The sequence below is a fragment of the Syngnathus scovelli genome, chromosome 17, assembly GCF_024217435.2.
Source record: "Syngnathus scovelli strain Florida chromosome 17, RoL_Ssco_1.2, whole genome shotgun sequence".
In the NCBI taxonomy this organism is placed as follows: Eukaryota; Metazoa; Chordata; class Actinopteri; order Syngnathiformes; family Syngnathidae; genus Syngnathus; species Syngnathus scovelli.
The window spans coordinates 5,077,017-5,098,167 of record NC_090863.1 but is presented as its reverse complement, the minus strand read 5'-3'; the positions used below and the strand labels follow the sequence as shown (position 1 = coordinate 5,098,167).

Below are 21,151 nucleotides of genomic sequence, written 5' to 3'. Positions count from 1 at the left end.
TTCATGTGTTATGTGTAACCAATCAGATTTCAGTCACTAAATCTGACGTCCTACTTTTCCGTCCTCTGATTGGTTCAAAGCCGTATCTTCTGATTGGTTGAGCTTATGATTCGCACCAACGATTGGGTTAGAGGAGAACATGACTAAAGGTGCATTTTCAAGGCGCTCTTTTCAAGAAGGGCTGAACTTCAAGAATGGAGGTCAAGCAACACGGTTGCTTCAACCCAGTAATTGAGTTTTGGAGTATTTTCAGAGCAATATGCAAAGCTAGATAACACAGACAGGTCAAGCAGAAGCAAAGGAAGGAGGTCTGCTCTGCTGCATTGAATTTTGGTGAGTAGCATTTATTTATTTCAAGTTCTGTTGATAAATATTGATTGTGAGCTAATATATTGTAGTGTGGGATTTTGGAATTGTTTGGATGTGATGCAATGGAAGATAAAGGTACTGTTTCCTGCCTTAGTAATGCAGTAGCAGTAACCAACAAACACTGCAGTTGAAATCGCAATTATCAACATTTTGTAAAATTAATAACCCTTAAACAACTGAGCATTATTGACTGTCATAAAAGTGTAAAGTTTGCTACAGCTCTTGAGTTACTTCTCATTAGATATGGCACTAAAATCCTTGAACACATTTTTTCCCTGGACAAGGTGCAAACACTCGCACTGGCGTCCAATAATTAGTCCCAAGAGATACATTAGTGAAAAGGGACACAAATGCTTTCCTATTTGAACATTATTTTTGACAGTTTGGGCCCCTCAAGGTTGCTCTCCATGCACGTAGTCTATAAATGTGTGCACTTGCAATTAACCTATCAGACAAGACCTATGACAGCATGAACACAATCATCAAAAATAACCATTTTTTCCCCCCCCTGATATTAAAGTGCTTTATATTTCCCCGTGGCTCCCTTGTGGCTCAGGCTAACGAACATCTGAGCTTCTTGAGGGAGGTCGGTGTTATTAATGACTCCATTACCCATCACCCTGTGCGGTCGCAGTACACACACACACACACACACACACCTACACACACACCCTCGCTTTAGGTCTATTTAGGGAGCCGCCAGCACTACAGGAGACCGAGAAAAGGATTCGCAGAACGGGATGAAACCGACAGCATCTGTCCGTCACCTCTGATGATTCATCAGCGCTGATATTTCAACGTTTCGTCAAGCTTTCGCTTTAGTTTTTCAACACATGTTGGTTCTGAGGCTACACTGACAAGTGATGCTCATCTGTAGAAAACCTGTACGTACGTTTAACATAAAAATGCCATTGCAAACATTTGAATTGGAGATTTAAAAACAAAATTGAATTGTTCATCCCTAATAACAATTTTAATCTAATTTCATTAGCATTTTTATCTTGTAGTGTTATGGTTTCGTTGCTGTTCTTATTGGTTCTTATTGGAAAAACACATCCTAAGTGTCTTCTATTGAGAGTTTGAACACCCCCAGTCAAAATCCAAGATGGTTGATTCCAAGTTGATGAAGCGCCTTTCTGAAAGCAAGCCACGCCATCCATTTAACAACTTTGCTAGCATGTCCGTGTGCCAAACACTTTTAATAAGCTTCAAGGGCATTCGATCGGGTCCAGAACTTCGCGTTGCCAAAGACGGACTGGCCCATATCATCCATTACATTAAATTGGGTGGCGGCCTCCAGCTCATATTTATGATTTAATTAAATTCACTTGTGAGGCGTTTCGGAACCACTGTGGCCTCTCTCTTAATGCCAGCCTAAGCAGACGCGAGCACACACACACAGACAAGTGCAAGTGTTGCCTTTCTGACGCGCGCCAAAGTGTGAGACTTTGTGGGCGCTTTGGCAGGAGCGTTCTCAGGGGCTCATTTAAAGCGATATAATTACACAGCCCCCCAGTATTCTACCATCAAAAAGCAGCAGAACGGATGGCTCGTTCAGAGATAACTTAAAACCTCGCCGGTGTTGTGACGCCAACGTCGGCAAAGAACCGAGCCAGCCTTTTGTTGGAACTGGACTCTTGGAGACAGATGTTAGAGAGGAGCTGCAATGTGCAGGATGTGTGTGGAATTGCATTTTTTTAATTATTTTTTTTACTTTAAATAATTAACAGAATTTATATCCAAAGTCCTCAGGAGGAAAAGCGGCTTCACAAACTTAGCAGGATGATACAATTACGGAGTCCAGAATGAAATGATAGGAATCTGTTGCTACCCAAAACAGCAGCACCAACACGCATAATCCAATTCTTTGAAATTGTGGCTAGACCGTGCTTTGACTGTGGTACATATGCCACCCATCTCTCCTTAATGAATATAAAGCTGGCCTCATCTGCAGTTGAGTAACAAAGCTGAGATTTGTGGAAATATTTGTTCATGTCTTCCCGCTCTGCTTCAGTGTAAAAATGTAGTTGGGTGCAAACTCCACATTGTTAGGCAGCACATTTCTCCTACTGAAGGAGACCTGGGAGACCTCTTATGGCATTCAATATGGGCGCCCGAGCGTGAGATCCAGATCCATTTGGCCGGCAGATCCGCTGGGAGTGTCTGGGGGTAACCCAATCTCTCACAACGGCACTCCACATCCGCGCAGCCATCTTTTCACCGCCCAACAGTGTCAGCAAAATGGACGCCTCAAACCTTAGGATTCGCTCCAGGGTTTAATGTTGTTGTGTAGTCCAGGTAACTTTATGGACACTATTTTGCTTGTGTCTACAAATTGCAAATGCTGAAATAGTGATGATGGCAAAAAAGGACAGATGGGTTGATAGAACGATAGATTAGCACTCCACCTCTCGCTTCGTTTGTCTCAGTCATACCATTCCCCTTTTTAATTCCGAGCTTCCCATTCATCCCCGCCACTTTTTTTTTTCATCCTTTTACCCTCACACACGCCTCCCCCCCCCCCTTAGCATGGCTTGTATTGTAAACAGCTCACAAAAGCATGACAAGGTCTCGGCTCATGTTCCCCCAGCCTCTGCTAGCTATTTGTTATTGTCTCCCCGCTAGCTCGCGTGTGTTTGTCTCCTTCTCGCTTTCTACATTTTTTTTTCGCTCTACTCGGCACGTCAGAGAAAGAGAGAGAGAGGGGGAAAAAGCAAAAGTTAATTAAATATGGAACGAGACGGAGCAGGCATCTCTTTAAACCATCATGTCATTAAAATGGCATCCCAAGGAGATCCGCTTAAAAGGAAGACGTACAACAATGTCTTCTCAGTCATATATTTATGGGTCTGCTTATGTAAACATGCCCCCTTTATTCTCTATGTATATTTGGTGTCATTATCACTTTTTGTCGCGCTTTTCCCTGTGAGATTTTTGCAGAGGCAAGAAGGTACTAGGGGGAATGTCATTAGAGGAGACAATTGCTACAGTGCTTCTATGATGCCGCACAAGGAAAACAAAAACAAAAAAAGTTGCCGCCCTGCCTGATGAAAGGCATCCATATTTGACTGCTTCGTGTAAATTGAGATGCTGCGGTGAGAGGTTTGGGCGACTACCGACTGGTCAGTACTAGGGAATGTCTCCAAACAGCAAGCTAGCATAGAAGCAATTGGGAGAATTACCCTTGTAAGTTATTTTTCCTTAATTGTGTTTTATTTCTCAGACCTAAAAACCTGACGTGAGATCACTTGTGTCCATCCATCCCCCAAGCGCTGTTCCATGTTGGAGGCTCGGATGTGGCATGGCATTTTGAAGGTGGGTGCCAGATGATGTTTGGAGAGTTCGTGGGGCGCCGTATGAAAGAGAGGCACCTGGATTCCCTTTGCAGAGAGAAAAAGCTTTGTTGGCTGCAGCACTTTGCCGCCTTGCACTCCAACGTGATGTACGGCTAACACGCAAGTGCTTTTAATTTAAGCCTTAGGCACTTGATGCAAGTAGGCGAGTGTATAGCATAAACACACACACACATTCCCTCACGTGGAATGTGGACTCCCTCAAGCATACTGTAACTAAATGCCCCTCTCCATTCTATTGTTCTCTCAGTCTCTTCTAGCACAGGGTCAAAAGGCCTCCAAGTAATCTAACTAGCGCCGACTTAAGCGACAATAGGAAGGTCTGTCATTACCGCTTTACCCACAAGAGGCAGTAGCGCCCCCTGCCTCCTCCCCCCCCAGCAACCACTGAACCTGTCATATTGCTGCTATCCGGCCTGACCCCGCCGCAGCAAACCTGAGCCGAGTTGCCGGCGTCGACAGCAATAACCACTGAAGAATTGCTTTTAATCAACGTCTGAAATGAGGGTGACTTGAAGCGTCGCCCCATGCTGATTAAATGTAATTGTTTAATTGCCAAGTGCTGGTAACCCATCCTAAGAGGATTCTGATGGAATTATTTAATCTCTAGTCAGGAAATGCACTGCAGGAGAAAAAGCGGAGAGAAAAGGAAAAGCGGAGGGGGGGAGGTGTTTTTTTTATTTTTGAGTCCTCATGAAATATGAAAGGTGCTTTGCATTAAGAGAACACTGGTACAGTGAGGTCCCGCTCTGACCTGCAGCAGAAAGTCTACTTTAGTGCCAAATACCACAACATACAAGTCATGGCCTCGTATATGAGTAGGCCGTGCTGTGCCGAACCTCACATAGGGCTTTCCGCCCCCCCCACCCCCCCCCCCCCCCCCCCCCCCCCGCCCCCCATTTTATTTTAGGTCTGCTTTGAAGGCCACGCTGTTTATAAGATTAGACAAGAGATGATTTCAGCATTAGGTCATTCTAACAAAGGAGTTGAGCTATTCTCAAGGGCTTGTCTCGCAGTCTCCTCTGATCACGGCCTGCTTCTCTTCTAATGCAGCTCTATAAACTTAAAGGGCACAGGTGCTCTCCATTAGGGGCCCACAGCTCTTAGATGCAGACATCCAAGGCCCCCCCCCCCCACCCCCATAAAACCAGTGTCTGTTAATTAGGGCTGAGGGGGGGGCAGCAGAAACATAAGCATGCAGACATGTTTACCAGATTAACACCTTTTCATCCATGTTTTTCACAGCACTCCAGTGTAATCCTTCAACCCGTATAGTGCCGCCGCCGCCATGGCACACATGCCATGACATTTCAATCTATCATCAAAATCAATAGTGGCTTTCCCGCTGGTATAACTGCACACAGTGCAAGTGTCCCCGCCTCACCGATGAACCCTGGCTCTCAATTCTGCTGATAAATGCAGCGCTGTCATCCCCGGGGAAATAGGCCTGACCCCCCCCCCCCTTCCCTTTAGTCATAAGGATGGGTCGGTCCACATAGAAGTCAGGGGGGTGCAGAGGGCTAGTCCCTGCAGCAGTGCCTGTCCTCCCACCCAGCACCTGACCAAGAACCCAGATGTGACAGCAATGGGAGTCCCCTATGGGAGCCTGGCATTTGCAAAATGTAACCCCCCCGTTATCTAACATGATGCCGTAATTACTGCTCCGGTGAGTCTACATCTGGACAAAACTCCTGGAATGGCTCAAGCGGGGGGGGGGGGAACATAAGCACAACTTTGCAAGTTGGTAAAATACATGATTGAAAGAACACAATAGTCAATCACTGTGCCATGATAGCCAATAAGGAATAGCTAGGGGTCTTCGATACGACCCTTTTTTCAGACCATTACAAGTACTCCATTTTTGAGTAGTTGTCCATACCAGTACTGCTTTTCCAAGATGCACTACAAATACAAATGTGTACTTTTTTTCCAAATTAGGTGACATTGTCTGTCTGAAGCTAAAAATCACTCAAGACGTTGTTGCAAATACGTTTATTACGTTGCATTTAAATGTTCATTCATTGCAGTCACTCAGAGAGCAATTTGGGTCAACGACGCTTTGAAGCCTTCCAACGCGTTCAACGCTGCAAAGATAAATAGTGACATCTAGTGGTGATAAGAAACAAACACACTCAAACCGTACAGTACAATCATTGATGAAAACATCTTTTTGCTCTCTTGGTGTCAACTTCATTGCAAAAATGTAAACGTTTAGGGGAACAAGAGTGAGGATGTAGTCCATTTTACAAATCTGTTTTTTTGGCACGTTTCTATATCAGTGTAAATATTCTAAGTGACAATGGCAAAATGCTTTTTACACGTCCACTTCATGGCAACACCACGGCGATAGCAACATTGATTCGTTGTGCAAATATATTGTGGAATTCAAGCTGAAGTTTGCACGACGGAATAGAAGCAATTCATTGACGACTGTAAACATTTAATGTATATAAAAACATAAATTATTGTGAGCATTTACATGTACTTCACAGTTTGAGCTGTCAAGCGGGTCACCGGCCCGCCCGAAGGACGGCTAAAGGGCGAGTGGAGCTCGCCGGCCGCTTTGGGCACAGAATTTTAGCAAAGGCCCTGCGGAAGCTGCTGTGACACAGCGGGTAGAGGAAAGGGTTAGTGGCCGAATTGAGCCACAGGAGCCAGAAGGTGACCTCATACCAGTGCTGCGGGATGCATCGCCCTCTGCAGGCGGCGCGGATGATCATCAGTAGGGTGTACGGTGCCCAGCAGATGGCAAACACGCACACAATGATGGCCAGCGACTTAGCAATTTTCTTATCTCTGGACAGACGGTTAGGCTGGGCCGCCCTGCTGCTGCTGCTGCTGCTGCTGGACGGGTCCACTTTGCCCAAATTAGGAGACGAGGATGGGGAGGGGATGGAGCCTCTGACGGCCAGTTTTCTTCCCGTCCCCCAGATGTGGCAAGAGGGGTTGGCTTCCCCTTGCCCGGCGGACACGGCTTCATTTAGCTGAAGGTTGAGCTGGGCCTCCCCGCAGCCGAGCCTCCTCCGGCGTATGTTCAGATAAATGCTGAGGTTGAAGAAAGCCACAGAGATGAAAGGGAAGACGAACTCCAGCATGGAGGCGCACAGCAGGAAGTACCAGGAGTGATAGAATTCGGCGAAGCACTCTTCATCGGGCACCCGACTCCGGCCCACCGCCAGTTCCCAAAATATGATGGCCGGGCCGTAGAGGAGAAAGGCCAGCACCCACACGGCGGTCATCTTGATGATGGCGGGATGAGACGTGCTCTGTCTGGCCCGGTAACTCACCTGCGGCAAACCGTGGCACAAATTTCAGAACCGGTTTGTCATTTCATTGCTTGTAATCGACATCACCTCGTGCACGTCACGTGTCGTTAAATGTACATCGACACTGACTCCATGCTTTCCTTTCAAAGGCACACTTTGTCGTGTCACTGCTGACGACCTTTTGTCTCAGTGTTCACAGAGGCAGGCTTTTAAGAGAATGCTGTTTGGCCAGTGGCCTGCTTCTGGCCGGCGTGATTGATCTCACCACGTTGGGGGGGGCGATGGCTGCACCAGGGGGAGGAGGACCTCCAATGATCAAAGCTGGCTAATTGAAGAAGAGCCTCCCGCTTTCTCTCTCTTTGTGCTGAAATTTGTCTTCATTGCTCTGATGTAAAGTGTTTGCTGGTGAAAGCAAAAAGAACGCTGCCTTTGTCTACGACGCCAAGCTTCATCCCATTTTGGCGTCGCAACGCATGGACGCGGATTTAATAATTTCATGCATGCAGGCCCCGAGGGAAAAAAAAAAAAAAAAAAAGCTTCAATAGGGATGCGGAGAGTTTGGAAAAATCAACACATCTAGTTTGGAGGAGAAGACTTGAGATTTACATTAGCATGGTGTTCTTTCCCAAAGCCAATTTTGTTTTCCATTCCTGACCAGAGAGTTTCCATCGAGTAGAGGGTGGCACAGGGCCCAGCCATGAATAACCTGTGCAGATGGGCCCATTTGGGACAATGAGGTGCTGGTGTCACTGCCCCCACTACTAAGCTGGCACGCTGACCAATCAGGAATGAAGCCACTGACTGGCGGGCAAGACTAAACACAGTCCCGTCTAATTTGTGTGAATTTTGAAATAATATAAGAAAAAAAATCACACTTGATGATTTGTGACCTGGGCAACATAATCTAGGAATGACTTGACATGAAGCTTTTTGTCATTTAAACTACTTTAACCTTTAGGGTGTTTATCATTTCAGGTTCCCACAAAGGCCACGGGAAGGGAAGGGTGACTCACCGCTCTGGTGACAGATTGGAAGCGGTCGTAGCTGATGAGGACGATGCTGAAGACGGACGCGGAACACAGCAGGTAGTCCATGACCAGCCACAGCTTGCACAGTCCCCTGCCAAGCATCCAACGGCCCGTCAGGATGTAAGGCATGTACACCGGGATGCAGAACGCTCCTGGATAGAGTACATAGGATGAACAGCATTATTATTAACATTGCTTCATTCAAAGTTCATTGAAAATTCATTGGCCCCGCCCTCTGCACGGCCCTGATGATCATTTTAGTTATTTGAAACTCCCACGTGACCTTTCAAAGATGAACAGGTGTATGTTCCTTTGATGGAAAAATTGAACAGTTTCAATCATTCAATACTTTCCCTTGATTTAACACACACTTGCAAATGAAACATTCATTTTAGTAGTAAAATGTGACTGTGACTACCTTTGCAAAAAAAAATAATAATAATAATTACTGCGGCATGTGTAAGTTAACCAGGTGCAGAGCTGACCGGTACAACCAGAGTGGGAAGGAAGAAAAAAAGAAAAAGAAATTATTATTGCGCTGTCATTAATATGTCACAGCCAGCCAGTCTTTCCCTACATAAAGTTATTTGCAACCTGCTCGTGACAGTTGTGGAAAAGTGTAGTCGGGAGCCTGTGCCCTAGTAGCGCTTTACTCCTAGCAACGCCCCTGGATTACATCAAAACAGGTTCAAATTGACATGAATCATATAAAATCGTTTTATCAAGGAGAAAACACGTCAGTTTGCACTCAAAGAAAGAAAAGTAATGCCTGAAGATGTACTTACCAACAAGAAAGTCAGATATTGCCAGATTCAGAAAGTAATAATTACATTGCTTCCTCAGACTCTTGTCCACTTTGAAAGCGAACATGACGAGCGCGTTGCCCAAAACTATCACGACCACCAAAGTCACCATCATCACCGTTAGAATGGCAAAGACCGGCCCCGAAAACGCCAAGTTGCTCTGCACTCTTGCGGGGCCATCGTCCAGTTGACGCCCGCTGGAGTTGGACTGGCTGCGCTCCTCCATGTGCTCCTTCCTTCCTTCCTTCCTTCCTTCTTTCCTTCCCTCCTTCTTTCCTTCCCTCCTTCCTTCCTTCCCTCCTTTCCTTCCTTTCGGCGCGCCGTCTTCACCGCTGACGTTGAGCGCCGCTGTCCGACAGCCGCACATTCCAAACCGAAGCGCGCTACTGTGCGCCAAAGTTGCCCTTCGAGTGGAGCGAAGGGTGGGCGGGCGTCAGGGCGACGACCTCGACCGACGCATCTCCCAGCGGTCGCTCTCATGCCACCCGGTGATTTAGCCATGCAGGGAGGGAGGAGCGTCGCCGTCGCGTCAAAAAATGATCGTGACACGAGTTGCCGATAGTTATAATCACAAGCGTGCATCGAGTTCATTGCACTTGCTTACATTTAAAGGCTCGATCAATTTATGCAGGTTAGATTTATCTCATTTATTTCCGAAAAAGCAATTTGAACCCCAATATTAAGAAATTTGTGGTGTTACCCTGGCTGCCTAATTCAGCTACTTATGTGTGTATTAAATTACTTTTGCACTGATCAATGCATTTGAAATACATTCAATTGACACTGTCCAAATAAATGTACTTACAATTAATTTAATGGTTACATGTTTATTGTAGATTAGTAATTCAATTAAACTGCAATTTCTATCCAGTGATATTCCTGCAGTTTTGCAACAACAACAAAAATCCAAATTATCTTAATGATATTACATCATCTGTGACGGGCTGTGTTAACATATCACAAACTCTGAAGTCACGCTTGACAAGCCATGCATTCTTAATTTATAATATACAGCCATGTGACGCAGCACCGTAAGTGCCATTATCCCGTTTGCGAGAAAATAATGGCTTATTTTTATGTCCCATATTAACCTTTACAGGCATGATCCGGCTAATTTTCTGCGCTCGCTAGACCACACAACGATGGCGACGCCATGGAAACGTGAGTTAATTACAGATATCACCAGAGTCAATTAGTTTTGCACCTGGCTCCACGAACAGAGATTTCACCAGAGCAAAGCAGATTATGAGATGGTTTTGTACACAGAGATAGGCACTCGTAATTTCCTTGCTGATGATGCGCCCATTGAGCCGTGTGTTACGCTTTTTCACTGCTACAAAACAATCACAGACTTGATATTGAATCCCCAGATGGCACACACTATTGAGTAGTTATTCCTTTCAGTTAACACACACACACACACACAGCATAATAACCATATCATGCAGGACTTGAGCACGGGAGCAGGCTGAAGTCCAAAACAATTGTTAATGAGTCAAATATGATTTCCCCTATAAAGGAGTGAGGTTTAAAAAAAAAAAAAAAATGGGGGGGGGGGGGCGGGAGTGTACACAGCATCATCCTTCCCAAATTTGTATTTTTTTTCTGCAAAAGCCTTTATCTGATCCTTATTGGGTTCGGACACTCTGTCCCGAGTCCCCCAGCTGAGACCCGAAAGAAATGAAAAACACTCGAGAATGCACTGCAACCTGCTAAAGGAGCCCAGAAAATGTTACTTTTGGCCAAAAAGGACTCCCTAACATCTCACGGAGTTGTGAAATGAGGGATGACATGTTTCTTCACATTACAACCTAGATTATTATTTGCAGATTATATGAACAAATACAATTGACGGCAGGTAACGTAAATTTGCTTTTCAATAGACACACCAATGCATCTAGCTAGCTAGCTACCCTGCTAGCTATCTATCTCGCTTATCTATCTAATACATGGGTGTCCAACTCAAGGCCCGGGGGCCAGATACGGCCCGCCACATCATTTTATGTGGCCCGCGAAGACAAATTGTCCATCAAATTCGTGTGTCATTACTAGAATTGCTAATTGTCTTCACTTTTAATATCTTTTTTTTAAATATTTGACCAGTTTTTACTCTTCTGATTTGAAAATGAGTTATTTGTCAGTTTGTTTTGTAGCTTTTACTGTATATAATATGAGGTGCTCATACATTTATTTAGGTTGACAGTCATAATTGCCCTCCGAAAGAAGCTATGACTACAATGCGGGCCGCCAAAAAAATGAGTTTGACACCCCTGATCTAATATATTTTTTTCATCAGTTTAAAATGGCCTTCAGAATATAAAATTGTTCCTGATGGGGGGGATAAAAGGTTCCGCACACCTTTCTTTTCAATTAATCATGCAACATGTACCAAAACAGCAACCCAAAGCTCTCATATCAAGTAAATGGCTGCTAATATAAAGGCCATAATATGTTCCATTCAAAAGATCTGGTTTAGTGAAAATGTCGGCAGCTACAAATAGCACAAATAGCACTCATTTAGAAATGTAACAAAGAAGCTGGCGGGGGAAAAAAACAAGCTCATGTGTGGGTTGCAATCCTGAATTAAAACGAAAAACATACTAGACGTGTAAGCCTGCGGGCAACTTGACTTAATACTTCGCCTTCAACACGTGTTGAGTTTAAAAATAGCTAAAACAAGAAAACTACTCGCCGCAGCTGGATTTGGAAAGACCTGAAGTGACTCATTTGAATATTGAGGACACTCTGAAACAAAGCCCGGCGGGTCCGTGTGTAGTGTTGTCGATTACACCGAGCCTGCTGTGGCATTCCATTATTTCTCCATTCAAGTGTTTGCGTGCGGCCACTGTTGCTCTGGAGTAGCCACGATAGCGTAGCAGGCGTAGGTGCAACCGCCAGCCTAAATCACAGCGACAATGAAGCGACATCCCAAACAATGTCTACAATTTGCTTGCCTTTTTGGGCATCTTGAGAAAGTCAACAGTCATTGATATTTGTTACAAATCCACCTTATCCACCATTTTATTTGAATGGGATAATTCATATCAGATAAGAATCATTTCATGTTTTGTTTGGAGCCGTATGACCAAAATGGCTTCTTGCCATGCTTGGTCACAGCTCTCATGCTAATGCAGTCTCGTCAGGGCCAAAACAAAAGTTGCATGACTTCCGAGTCCAACAATCCGTTCGTTACCTGCTGCTGGCATTTAGTTGACTTGGGGTGTGCCCTGCTTATTGAATTTTTCATGAATCTATGAATCACAGCACTCCACCCTCATTTCATAACGGCAACGAGCGAGGCTTCACGGAAACGAGCGCACTATTGATTGCAAGCATTAAATTAGAGAAGAAAGAAACATTTTGTTCCCAATATGAATCCTGGGTGCTCAGACACATTTACTATTATGTTTCTGTCTACAATTATTCTGGTAATTCAGTATTTTTTTTTTTTAGAGGGCAGTTATTGAATTTGGTGTCCTCATGCAAAGATATTTCTTGAATATAATTTAAGATGTATTGTACCTTCACTCTGCTCTGCTTATTTGACACATACTGTTGAGATTCCTCAGTCTTGATAGCAAGGGATGGAAAGGAGCTTTGTTTTGACATTGACAAACGACTATCGACCCAATAACGAGACGACACACTTGGTGGACCATCAAAATTCATCACGTGTCAAACCTTTTGGTGCCTTTGTCAACTTTTGAGCCATTCAAACAAGCTGGGCTTTCATATAGACACTCGCTGGCCACAATATTAGGAACACGTACCGAGTCTGATTGGATCTAACACACACGACCGGAAGGGGAACCTTAAAACAATGTTTGTCGTAAACGGTAGAGTAATATTGATGTATCATTGGCCTTGTGGGTGTTGATGAAATGGGAGTGCATCAGGGATCAGCTGTGAGACCCCTTCATTTTTTGCAGTAGTGAAAATACACATCGGGTGAAAGCAGAGGATTGAAGATTAAAATGACTCTGTGTTGAAAGACAGACTTTTTGCTCCAGGGTCATTTACATTCCCAAGCAGTCAAATAATTTTCTCCCACTCTAGTTGTGAGGGGAATACATACCTCTCACAGTCCCGTTGTCTGTCTGGCTCGTTCGCTTTTCCCTGTCCGTCCCGAAAATGTCCCTGCAGGGGATTCTATCTTGTGGTTCCTTTTGAAGCGGTGGCCTCACTTTGGCTCCATTATCTTGTCATTTGTGAGGGATTACGCTTCGGAGCGCTCGCATTCCAACCCCTTTGCTTAAGAAGTGTGACAGCTTACAGTAATTGCCATGCTAATTAGGAACAAGTCAAACAGAGAGCGAGCGAGACGAGCTAGCTGCTTGTCCCTCGCCAGACCTGATTTGACGGATAGGCTTTAACAATTGAGTTACACCTCCACATATAACATAAAGCCAGGTCTGATCGTCGGCCCATATCGACAAACAACATATTTGCACTTGAGGACATGGAGAAAAAAAACAATACATGTATAGAAAACATCCAAAGACAAATTCGGATCACATCAAAACAAAATATCCTTTTGGTGTCAAACCAAAAGAAAGCATTAATCAGCTTTCAGAAGGAGACGGCCACCTATCAATGGAGGTGTTTGCAAGGCATCCCGATAATAGACACATAACCCCATGTGTTCATCGGCTGACATTTACAAGGAAACTGAAGTGTTTTTACACAGCATGGTGCACCCTCTCTGACCTGCTGTGTGCAAACATTAGATGAATAACACTCTTGTGGAAGGAACATCCAACTGTGGGATATAAAAGACTATCTTTAAAAATGTTGGAGGGCCCCTACCTATTATTATTTTTGGGGGCCTAGATTTTGGTGAGCGCCCCTGATCACCGGTGCATCAATAGTTGGGCATGATCCCCCCCCCCCCTTTGTAGCTTGGTGGACGTGCACTGTAAGGATTTGATGGCCAATACACCCTTACACTGTGCTACCTATAGAGGGCGCAAGCAGTGCATCACCAAACTGCTGAAAAGTGGCGCCTGCCCGACTGTCAAAAACAGCCGAGGTACCAGACCCTGAAATGCCGTCCAAAAAGACATTTTAACCTCAACCGTGTTAAAATGCACACATGCTTGCAGAACAGACGTCATTGGACCTGGACCACACAAATTCTAACCAACTATCGACAAGGTCGATCAAGTTCCTTGAGGTCAGAGGGTACGGGGACGACCTTATTTGTTCTAAAAATAAACATTTGACACTTGAGTCCTGTTTTAACATGGAACCTTTTATATGAAATGTTGCCGGTCTGTAAAAACGTTGCAACATTTCCATTTGATAGATTCAGCATTGTGTCTTTTTGCGTTACTCTCGCTCGCTTGGTCTCTGTGGCTGGCACCTGCTCCCTCGTTCAGACCAAACCAGCTTCATCTAGCCTTAAAATAATGGATATAACACTTTTTGTGTGCTTGACAATTTTGTCTTTCTTAAAAATTTTTTTTTTTAAAAAACAGGACGTGAGCAGCAGAGTGCAGATTGAAGGCCCTCTTTGGAAGGTACCCAGATGTCAGTGTGCTCTTGCAATGTCCCCGCTCGGACCTCATTACCTTCAGTGGATAGACCAAGAGATGTTGTGCACTTATCTCACAGGTGTCAAACTCAAGGCCCGGGGGCAAGATACGGCCCGCCACATCATTTCATGTGGCCCGCGAAGACAAATTGTGCATCAAATTCGTGTGTCATTTCTTCTTCACTTTTAATATCTTTTTTTTTTTTTTTTTTAATATTTGACCAGTTTTTACCTGTCTTGACAGTCATAATGGCCCTCCGAAAGAAGCTATGGGTACAATGCGGCCCGCCAAAAAAACAAGTTTGACACTCCTGGTCTAACTTAAACATTTGCGATTGACTAAACTGATTATTTTCCAAACTGAAAAAAAACAATCAACTAAGCATTACCTTTCAGTAACATTCGATAACCAGATATTCGCCGATGATCATAAGTATTATAAAATGCTCAGTGGCTGGGATGAGTGATGAGGAGGTGCTTGTAGCATTTGCTCAGTGTGGTAATCTCTGGTGAAAGATCCCCTTTTATGCTTAGGTCCGCATTTAGCTTGCAGATCAGTGCGCACTCACACATACGTTGGGATGCGCGAGGGAGGGGGTGAGGGGGGTTGGGAGGGAGGAAGCTGAGGTGTGTGCACGCTCGCATGTTGGCCAGTTCACTTCCAGACAAGCGTACTGATAACACAGGCTCGCTTTAGCCAAGTGAGAGGAGACACAAGGAAGGCCAGGTTCCTCATTCAGGTCTGTCCATTTTGTTGTCTAGTTAAATGTTATGTCGGCTTGATCTTAATTGCCGCAAAAACATTGAGCGGCATCTTTCCACGGGCTTCATTTACATTTAGAATGCGAAAATGAGATTGCTCTAATTGCTGATGACTACCTGTCTGGCTTTTTAATTGAAACCGGCCTCTGATAGATGAAGCACAACATTTCTGTGCAAATGAGATCCTATTAAATACTTTTTTTGGAGGGGATTGTAATGGAAGGCAAACTTCTGAAATTGCACGACTCAACGTGAATGCTGAATAAGGATGTGCATTGCCTGCTCTCCTGTCGGAAGCAGCTCGATGAAAATGCCAGTGCATACTAACTCAATCATTCTCAACTTTCTTGTGTAAAAATGACCTAACAATCTCTTTTTTTTTTCTGCGCTAAGCTACTGCTACTACTTTATATACTAAGTGGATTATATTTCCACCAGTGCTGAGGTTGATATTGCATGAACACTAATTCCAGCATCCTATTAGCCCACGTGGCGTTCTCCGGGCCTGGTCGTGTACTGTTCCACTCCAAAGTCTCAGCAAATATCCAATGGAGAAGCGCGCCTGATTCCTCTGAGGCTTTTGCGGGGAACGTGATGTTGCTCCTCAGCGGCGTTGGCGCGTTCTGACCCACTTGGGCAGCAGCAGCTGTCCTGCGCCTGTTCCTGCAACAGTGTGTTATGTAAAAGAGTGGCAAGGTTGAGCTGCAAGTAGACAAAAGCTTCAGTTCCCAAGTGAAGCTCTCAGCGGCAAATTTCAAACAGCCCTCAGCTCTTCTGTTCCTTTCTGGGTGGTTTGCCAAGGACAAGCATCCCTCCTGATTCTCCCATCGGCACGGCCATCAACTGGGCTTAAAATAGACACGTTTGTGCTCATGAGGGGACAATGAGAGAGCGAACGAGCTGGCACGGATTGTCGGACAACAAAGTGTTCACTTCCCGGACGAGCCAAGAGCCTGCAACTGTTTGCTGGATAATTCGTCCAAACAAAGTCCGATTTCATTTCTATGCTGTTCAGCCGTTAGTGAAATATGATTCATTTGCTTGTACAGTGTCAATTTGACTTTTTAAATCGAACAGTCGATGAATCGATTTTTAAATAATGGTTAGTCCCGCTCCAGGTTTTATGGCTGTAAGGATGAGTGACGGATTAAGTCAAGCAGCACGAGATGATCATCTTCTGCTGAGGTTCAGGTTGCACTAAAGAGACATTCAATCCTGGCGTGAGGATCGCTGGCCTCGGGGTGTTTGGTTCAGATCAGACGAAAGCGGATCTAACGGCCAGATCGCCAGCAGGACCGATCAAAGGAGTCACCGTGTCACTGTGTCCTTCTCCAATGATCTGCTCTCGCAGTTGTAGTGAAGTATTGGTTCCATTTTTGTGCAGGTGCTGAACCTGAAGTTCTGACGGAGCTCTGACGGAGGACCTGCAAGCGATCACCGGCGAGCACCACGAGCTCAAGCGTGGACACGAGCAGGTCGCCCGCTCTCGCCCAAGATGACTTCTATGATGCCGTGTCAGGTCAGCACATCCAAAGCGAACGGCTGCTCATCGAGAAGCAAAAACATTTGAACTAAGTCCGAGAACTGACTCGGGTAGTTCATCTGCTCCGTGTGGCATGAGACTATTGTGATGTCATCAGTGGTTGGCAGCAGTTGACAAAATGGCCCAAAAATGGGCACACACTTTTCATTCGCATTGATTTTTTTTTTTTTTTTCAGATTTCAGGCGTTGTTTTGCGCCGACGAGAATAAATATGGACTGTTTACGTGTTTGTTCACGAGGAGAAGTCTCCCTCAGGGATGGCTGCATTATTCATCGAGCACTCTGAGCACTGACCACACACACACGCACGCACACGCACATATGTGCTGTGAGACGCCGAGCTCAGCACTTCCTTGGTATTTGTGCTGAGCGGAATGCCATGTAAAAAAACACAATCATGGAGATGTATGCCCGGGCAGAGCCGCTGAACATGTAATGATGTGACAAAGTTGTAATGAATGAGCCAGGTCGGCGAGCAAACAAACGCTCCCTCGCCGTGGCTTCTCATTGGAATACAACGCTCAGGTGGGGTTTGGCCGGGAGGAGGAGCGCCAATGGAGTTGCGTGTTATTTACGGACGGCCGACTGATGAGGTTGTCGCCGGCCGTCTGCCCCACAGAGCTGAGCGGCTTTCCTGTCGGCGGCCAGCGACTCCTGCGAAGAGGACGAGGGGAAAGACGCCCCCCTTCTCAGCGGCCGCCGCCATCCCAGCGCGCTCGCCACCGTAATGTCAGGGGAGGGTAACCATGGCAACCGGAACAATGACGCCAAGAAGCACAGGTGGGACACGCTCTGTTTATTTGCAGACTGGCCAAGCTGATGTTTTGCTGCTTGCGTTGACAATCTTCAAGCGATATCTTCCATAACTTCAGGAACACGTTTCGATTAGCGCCAACAAGGTGTAACAGGATAGGAGCTTTTCGTTCCGTTGTGTTTTTGCGAGCGTCCCATCCATCCATCCATCCACCTGCTTTAGTTTTGCCACGTGCTTTGAAATCATTTAGCAGGTTCTGGCACAGAAGGAAAAAAAAAAGCCGGCTCGCTTTGAAGGGGACTGTGTATGAAATACATAAAACTATTATGATGCTCATTTCATTGAACTTACTAAATTGAGACAATGAAAAATGTTGAACTTTTTAGACCTAACACTTCCAAACAGAAGTCAGACAAACTCAGATATCGGTTCTAATCATACTTAGGCTAACAGTTATGAAAAAGAGTCCACCTGAATGTCGGCGGGGAGAGGCAGGAGGAAAATAAAATGGGCCATCTTCCATCTTGTGTTCCGACAAGCGCAGATGGAGCCAGCCAGCACGCAGCCTCTTTCTGTCTTGTTTATTTAACAGAAATAATGGCGTGTATTTGGGTAGGCACCATCTGCCTGCTGCACAAATAAACTAAAACAGCCACACACACACACACAGCTGTGTCCGTTCGCAAATTTGCACTTGACACGTTTGCTGGCGAGCTGAGCGTTTTGAAGATGGAAATGTGTCATCGAAAGCTTCATGTTGTCCTGAATTCTAGCTGACTCTTCAAAACCGCTGTTCCATAGAACATCTCTGCCGGCTCCGATGTTCTCCCGAAATGATGTCAGCATCTGGAGCATCTTGAAGAAATGCATCGGCATGGTGAGGACAAACCAAAGTCTTTTTTTTCCACGTGTTGCAAGTAAAGTCTTGCGGCCTCGAGATCTCTTGCGTGCTCAACTCAAAAACTCAAAACCTTCTGTGTATTGTTTTGTAGCTCCAAAGTCACATAAATGCTTCTCACATATGAACATGGTCTCTCAGGAGCTGTCCAAGATCGCCATGCCGGTAAACCTGAACGAGCCTCTGAGCTTCCTCCAGCGGCTCAGTGAATATATGGAGCACACCTACCTCATCCGCCGGGCCAACGCCGCTGACGACTCTGTCGAACGGATGAAGGTAACGCCTTCAAGCTCTTGAGAAGAGCTGATTTGCAAATGCTGAAGAAATCAGGCTAATTCCAAACAAACGACTACAACTTGACCGAGCAAGCGACAATGTGCTCCTTAGTCGATGGCAAACAAAACTAACCGTTGTCCGTTGGTAGTGTGTGGCAGCGTTTGCGGTGTCAGCCGTGGCGTCGCAGTGGGAGAGGACCGGCAAGCCCTTCAACCCGCTTCTGGGCGAGACCTACGAGCTCATCAGGTCAGAGGATGCGCTGGTTAGCTTGATGAATGCTCTAGTAATCATGACCTTGATTGGTCTCGCTGTCCTCCAGAGATGATTTGGGCTTCAGGTGGCTTTCCGAGCAGGTGAGCCATCACCCTCCTGTCAGTGCCTTTCACGCCGAGGGCCTGGAGGAGGATTTCGTCTTCCACGGCTCCATCTGCCCCAAAATCAAGTTTTGGGGTAAAAGCATAGAAGCGGAGCCCAAAGGAGTCATCACACTGGAACTTCCCAAGTGAGCGTCAAGCCGTCGGCTTTTATCTGTCGCGTCCACCTTCTCACGTCTGTCCTCCTCCAAAGGCACAACGAAGCCTACACCTGGACCAACCCCACCTGCTGCGTCCACAACATCATCGTGGGTCAGCTCTGGATCGAGCAGTACGGCAGCGTGGAGGTCGTCAATCACAAGTAATGCTCCTCCCGTTGTTTGTGTGTGTGCATCGGAGGAGGCGTGACCAAAGCTTGTGCGACAGGACCGGTGAACGCTGCAGCATGACCTTCAAACCTTGTGGCCTCTTTGCGAAAGAGCTTCACAAAGTGGAAGGATACATTCTGGATAAAAGGTAGCATGTGTTTCGCAACATTTGGACAGCCTACCTTAGTGTTAACTCTAACCTCACCATCTTGTGCAGCAAGAGGAAGCTCTGTGCCATCTATGGCAAATGGACAGAGTGCTTATACACGGTGGAGCCTGCTACCTTCGACGCCCACAAAAAATGCGACAAAAAGAGTTCGGAAGAGAAAAAGGCCTGCAAAAGGGTAAAGCTCCTGTTTTGTGCATTTCTAGTCTTTTTGTTGAGTCAGTGGTGGCTGAGCATGCACACGTGCGTCTATATGGCCTCAGAGCAGCGTAGACGAAGAGCCCGAGGAGATGCCGCCGCCGTCTGACGCCGAGACGGTGCAGGTGATCCCGGGAAGTGAGCTCATCTGGAAGATAACGCCTCGTCCCGACAACTCAACCAAGGTTAGCCGGTTCAAAAAACCTATTACGTCTTATTCTCTCTGATACATTTCCTTGTGTTGCTTTGTGCAGTTTTACGCCTTCTCCACGTTCGCCATGCAGCTGAACGAGCTGGACAAGAGGATGGAGGGACTTCTGCCAACCACAGACAGTCGTCTTCGACCTGACATCCGTGCCATGGAGAACGGAGATATTGGTATGACCACGCATGCAACTCAAGCGGCAAACATATTTGGGAAATGTCGCAGACCCCATGACAAGGCTTTTTGGTTTTGTTTGTGTGCTCATATGGTAGACGTAGCAAGTGCGGAGAAGAAGCGACTGGAGGAAAAACAGCGGACAGCCCGGAAGAATCGTGGCAAGTCGACAGACGCCTGGAAAAACAGGTAATTAGGTCATCTATGAGCGGCATTCACTCATGGAAAAAATCGCTGCACTGGGAGCAGCAGGGTTCACCCTGTTGACTCCTTGCTGCCCCCATCAGGACAGCGTGCGCAAATGCACATCTTGATCATGAATTGTTGTTCAACATCTAAAGGTGGTTTCAGCAGGGAGCCAATCCACACAGCAAAACTCAAGACTGGCTGTGCATGAAAGGTTACTGGGACAGGAAGTACACGCAGTTGCCTGACATCTACTAGCACCGGCAACCGCAACGTTTCCTTTCCTCAAAACTTTCAACACTAAGTTAAACGGATTCATAACTGCCAGCACGTTAGGACCAGTGTGAACAATAGAGCACAAAGTTAAAATGCATTTTGACGTCATTCAAGAGACTTATTATTCATTCCCTGTGTGATTTGATCCTTAGTTTTATTTTGTGTAGATTTTTGCACTTTTTTTTTCTTTTTTTCAAATAGTGTTAATGCTTTGCTTGCCATCGTGAACATTTGTACATGTCAGGAACATGTATGGAGTAGGATCATTGCATTGATTGTTTTTGTACATCAGCACAATAAGCTGCTCTCTGACTGTAAAAAGTCACGTCTGATGACGTACGCATACGATAAGTGCATGTGAATCACGGTAACTATGCAAGCACTTCCACTAGCCTCATCAGGTGAGTAGCTGCTCTGTGACAACCTTTCCTATTGTTCAATAAAAGCCCAATTACAACGGAAAGCTCCTGGTCTCACTTGCTTTTACTCAGTGCTTCTCAAACAGTGGGGCGCGCTGACACTGATGGCTCGTGAGTGAACGATTCGTTCAAAAGACCGAATCTTTTCAGTGAACGAGAGTGAACGAATCCCTTCTAAGGTGATTTGTTCTTTTTTCAGTTCATATGACTTCAACCAGTAGGTGTCAGTAATGCGCATTGAAGCTGGTGCCACCTCGCCA

General features: G+C 45.8%; 2 protein-coding genes across 4 annotated transcripts; one reads left to right on the top strand and one right to left on the bottom strand.

The window, feature by feature from the left end:
- The first annotated feature begins 107 nt into the window (after positions 1-107).
- LOC125985522 (oxysterol-binding protein-related protein 1) lies at positions 108-20,935 on the top strand. 3 transcript variants are annotated; one of them, XM_068648700.1, is made up of 16 exons: positions 108-333; positions 7,964-8,073; positions 9,919-9,980; positions 16,499-16,633; positions 17,277-17,437; positions 18,185-18,288; positions 18,451-18,585; positions 18,734-18,831; positions 18,905-19,087; positions 19,153-19,260; positions 19,326-19,415; positions 19,485-19,611; positions 19,697-19,816; positions 19,886-20,009; positions 20,109-20,199; positions 20,352-20,935. In XM_068648700.1, exons 5-16 carry the CDS (start codon positions 17,404-17,406, stop codon positions 20,452-20,454), a joined length of 1,317 nt encoding a protein of 438 aa, XP_068504801.1. In that variant the 5' UTR covers positions 108-333; positions 7,964-8,073; positions 9,919-9,980; positions 16,499-16,633; positions 17,277-17,403; the 3' UTR covers positions 20,455-20,935. The 3 variants fall into 3 exon arrangements, with proteins under 3 accessions (XP_068504801.1, XP_068504802.1, XP_049604411.1); XM_068648701.1 differs by lacking the exons at positions 108-333; positions 7,964-8,073; positions 9,919-9,980 and adding an exon at positions 14,963-15,092 and having other exon boundaries at positions 18,213-18,288; XM_049748454.1 differs by lacking the exons at positions 108-333; positions 7,964-8,073; positions 9,919-9,980 and adding an exon at positions 14,963-15,092.
- Positions 5,700-9,298, bottom strand: LOC125985521 (histamine H3 receptor). The gene is made up of 3 exons (XM_049748453.2): positions 8,802-9,298; positions 8,002-8,168; positions 5,700-7,009 (listed from the first exon to the last, which is right to left on the bottom strand). The coding sequence occupies exons 1-3, from the start codon at positions 9,184-9,186 to the stop codon at positions 6,233-6,235; spliced, it is 1,329 nt and encodes a 442-aa protein (XP_049604410.1). The 5' UTR covers positions 9,187-9,298; the 3' UTR covers positions 5,700-6,232.
- Positions 20,936-21,151: the final 216 nt, after the last annotated feature.

What these genes read in the sequence shown, in the direction of transcription:
- LOC125985521 (XM_049748453.2), bottom strand. Translation starts at nt 9,186, where the DNA reads ATGTGCGGCTGTCGGACAGCGGCGCTCAACGTCAGCGGTGAAGACGGC. An exon ending in AATATCTGACTTTCTTGTTG is followed by an intron (nt 8,169 to 8,801) that starts GTAAGTACATCT and finishes TACTCTATCCAG; the next exon opens with GAGCGTTCTGCATCCCGGTG. An exon ending in TCCAATCTGTCACCAGAGCG is followed by an intron (nt 7,010 to 8,001) that starts GTGAGTCACCCT and finishes GGTTTGCCGCAG; the next exon opens with GTGAGTTACCGGGCCAGACA.
- LOC125985522 (XM_068648700.1), top strand. Translation starts at nt 17,404, where the DNA reads ATGGCAACCGGAACAATGACGCCAAGAAGCACAG. An exon ending in TGAAGAAATGCATCGGCATG is followed by an intron (nt 18,289 to 18,450) that starts GTGAGGACAAAC and finishes ATGGTCTCTCAG; the next exon opens with GAGCTGTCCAAGATCGCCAT. An exon ending in GTCCCGACAACTCAACCAAG is followed by an intron (nt 19,817 to 19,885) that starts GTTAGCCGGTTC and finishes TGCTTTGTGCAG; the next exon opens with TTTTACGCCTTCTCCACGTT.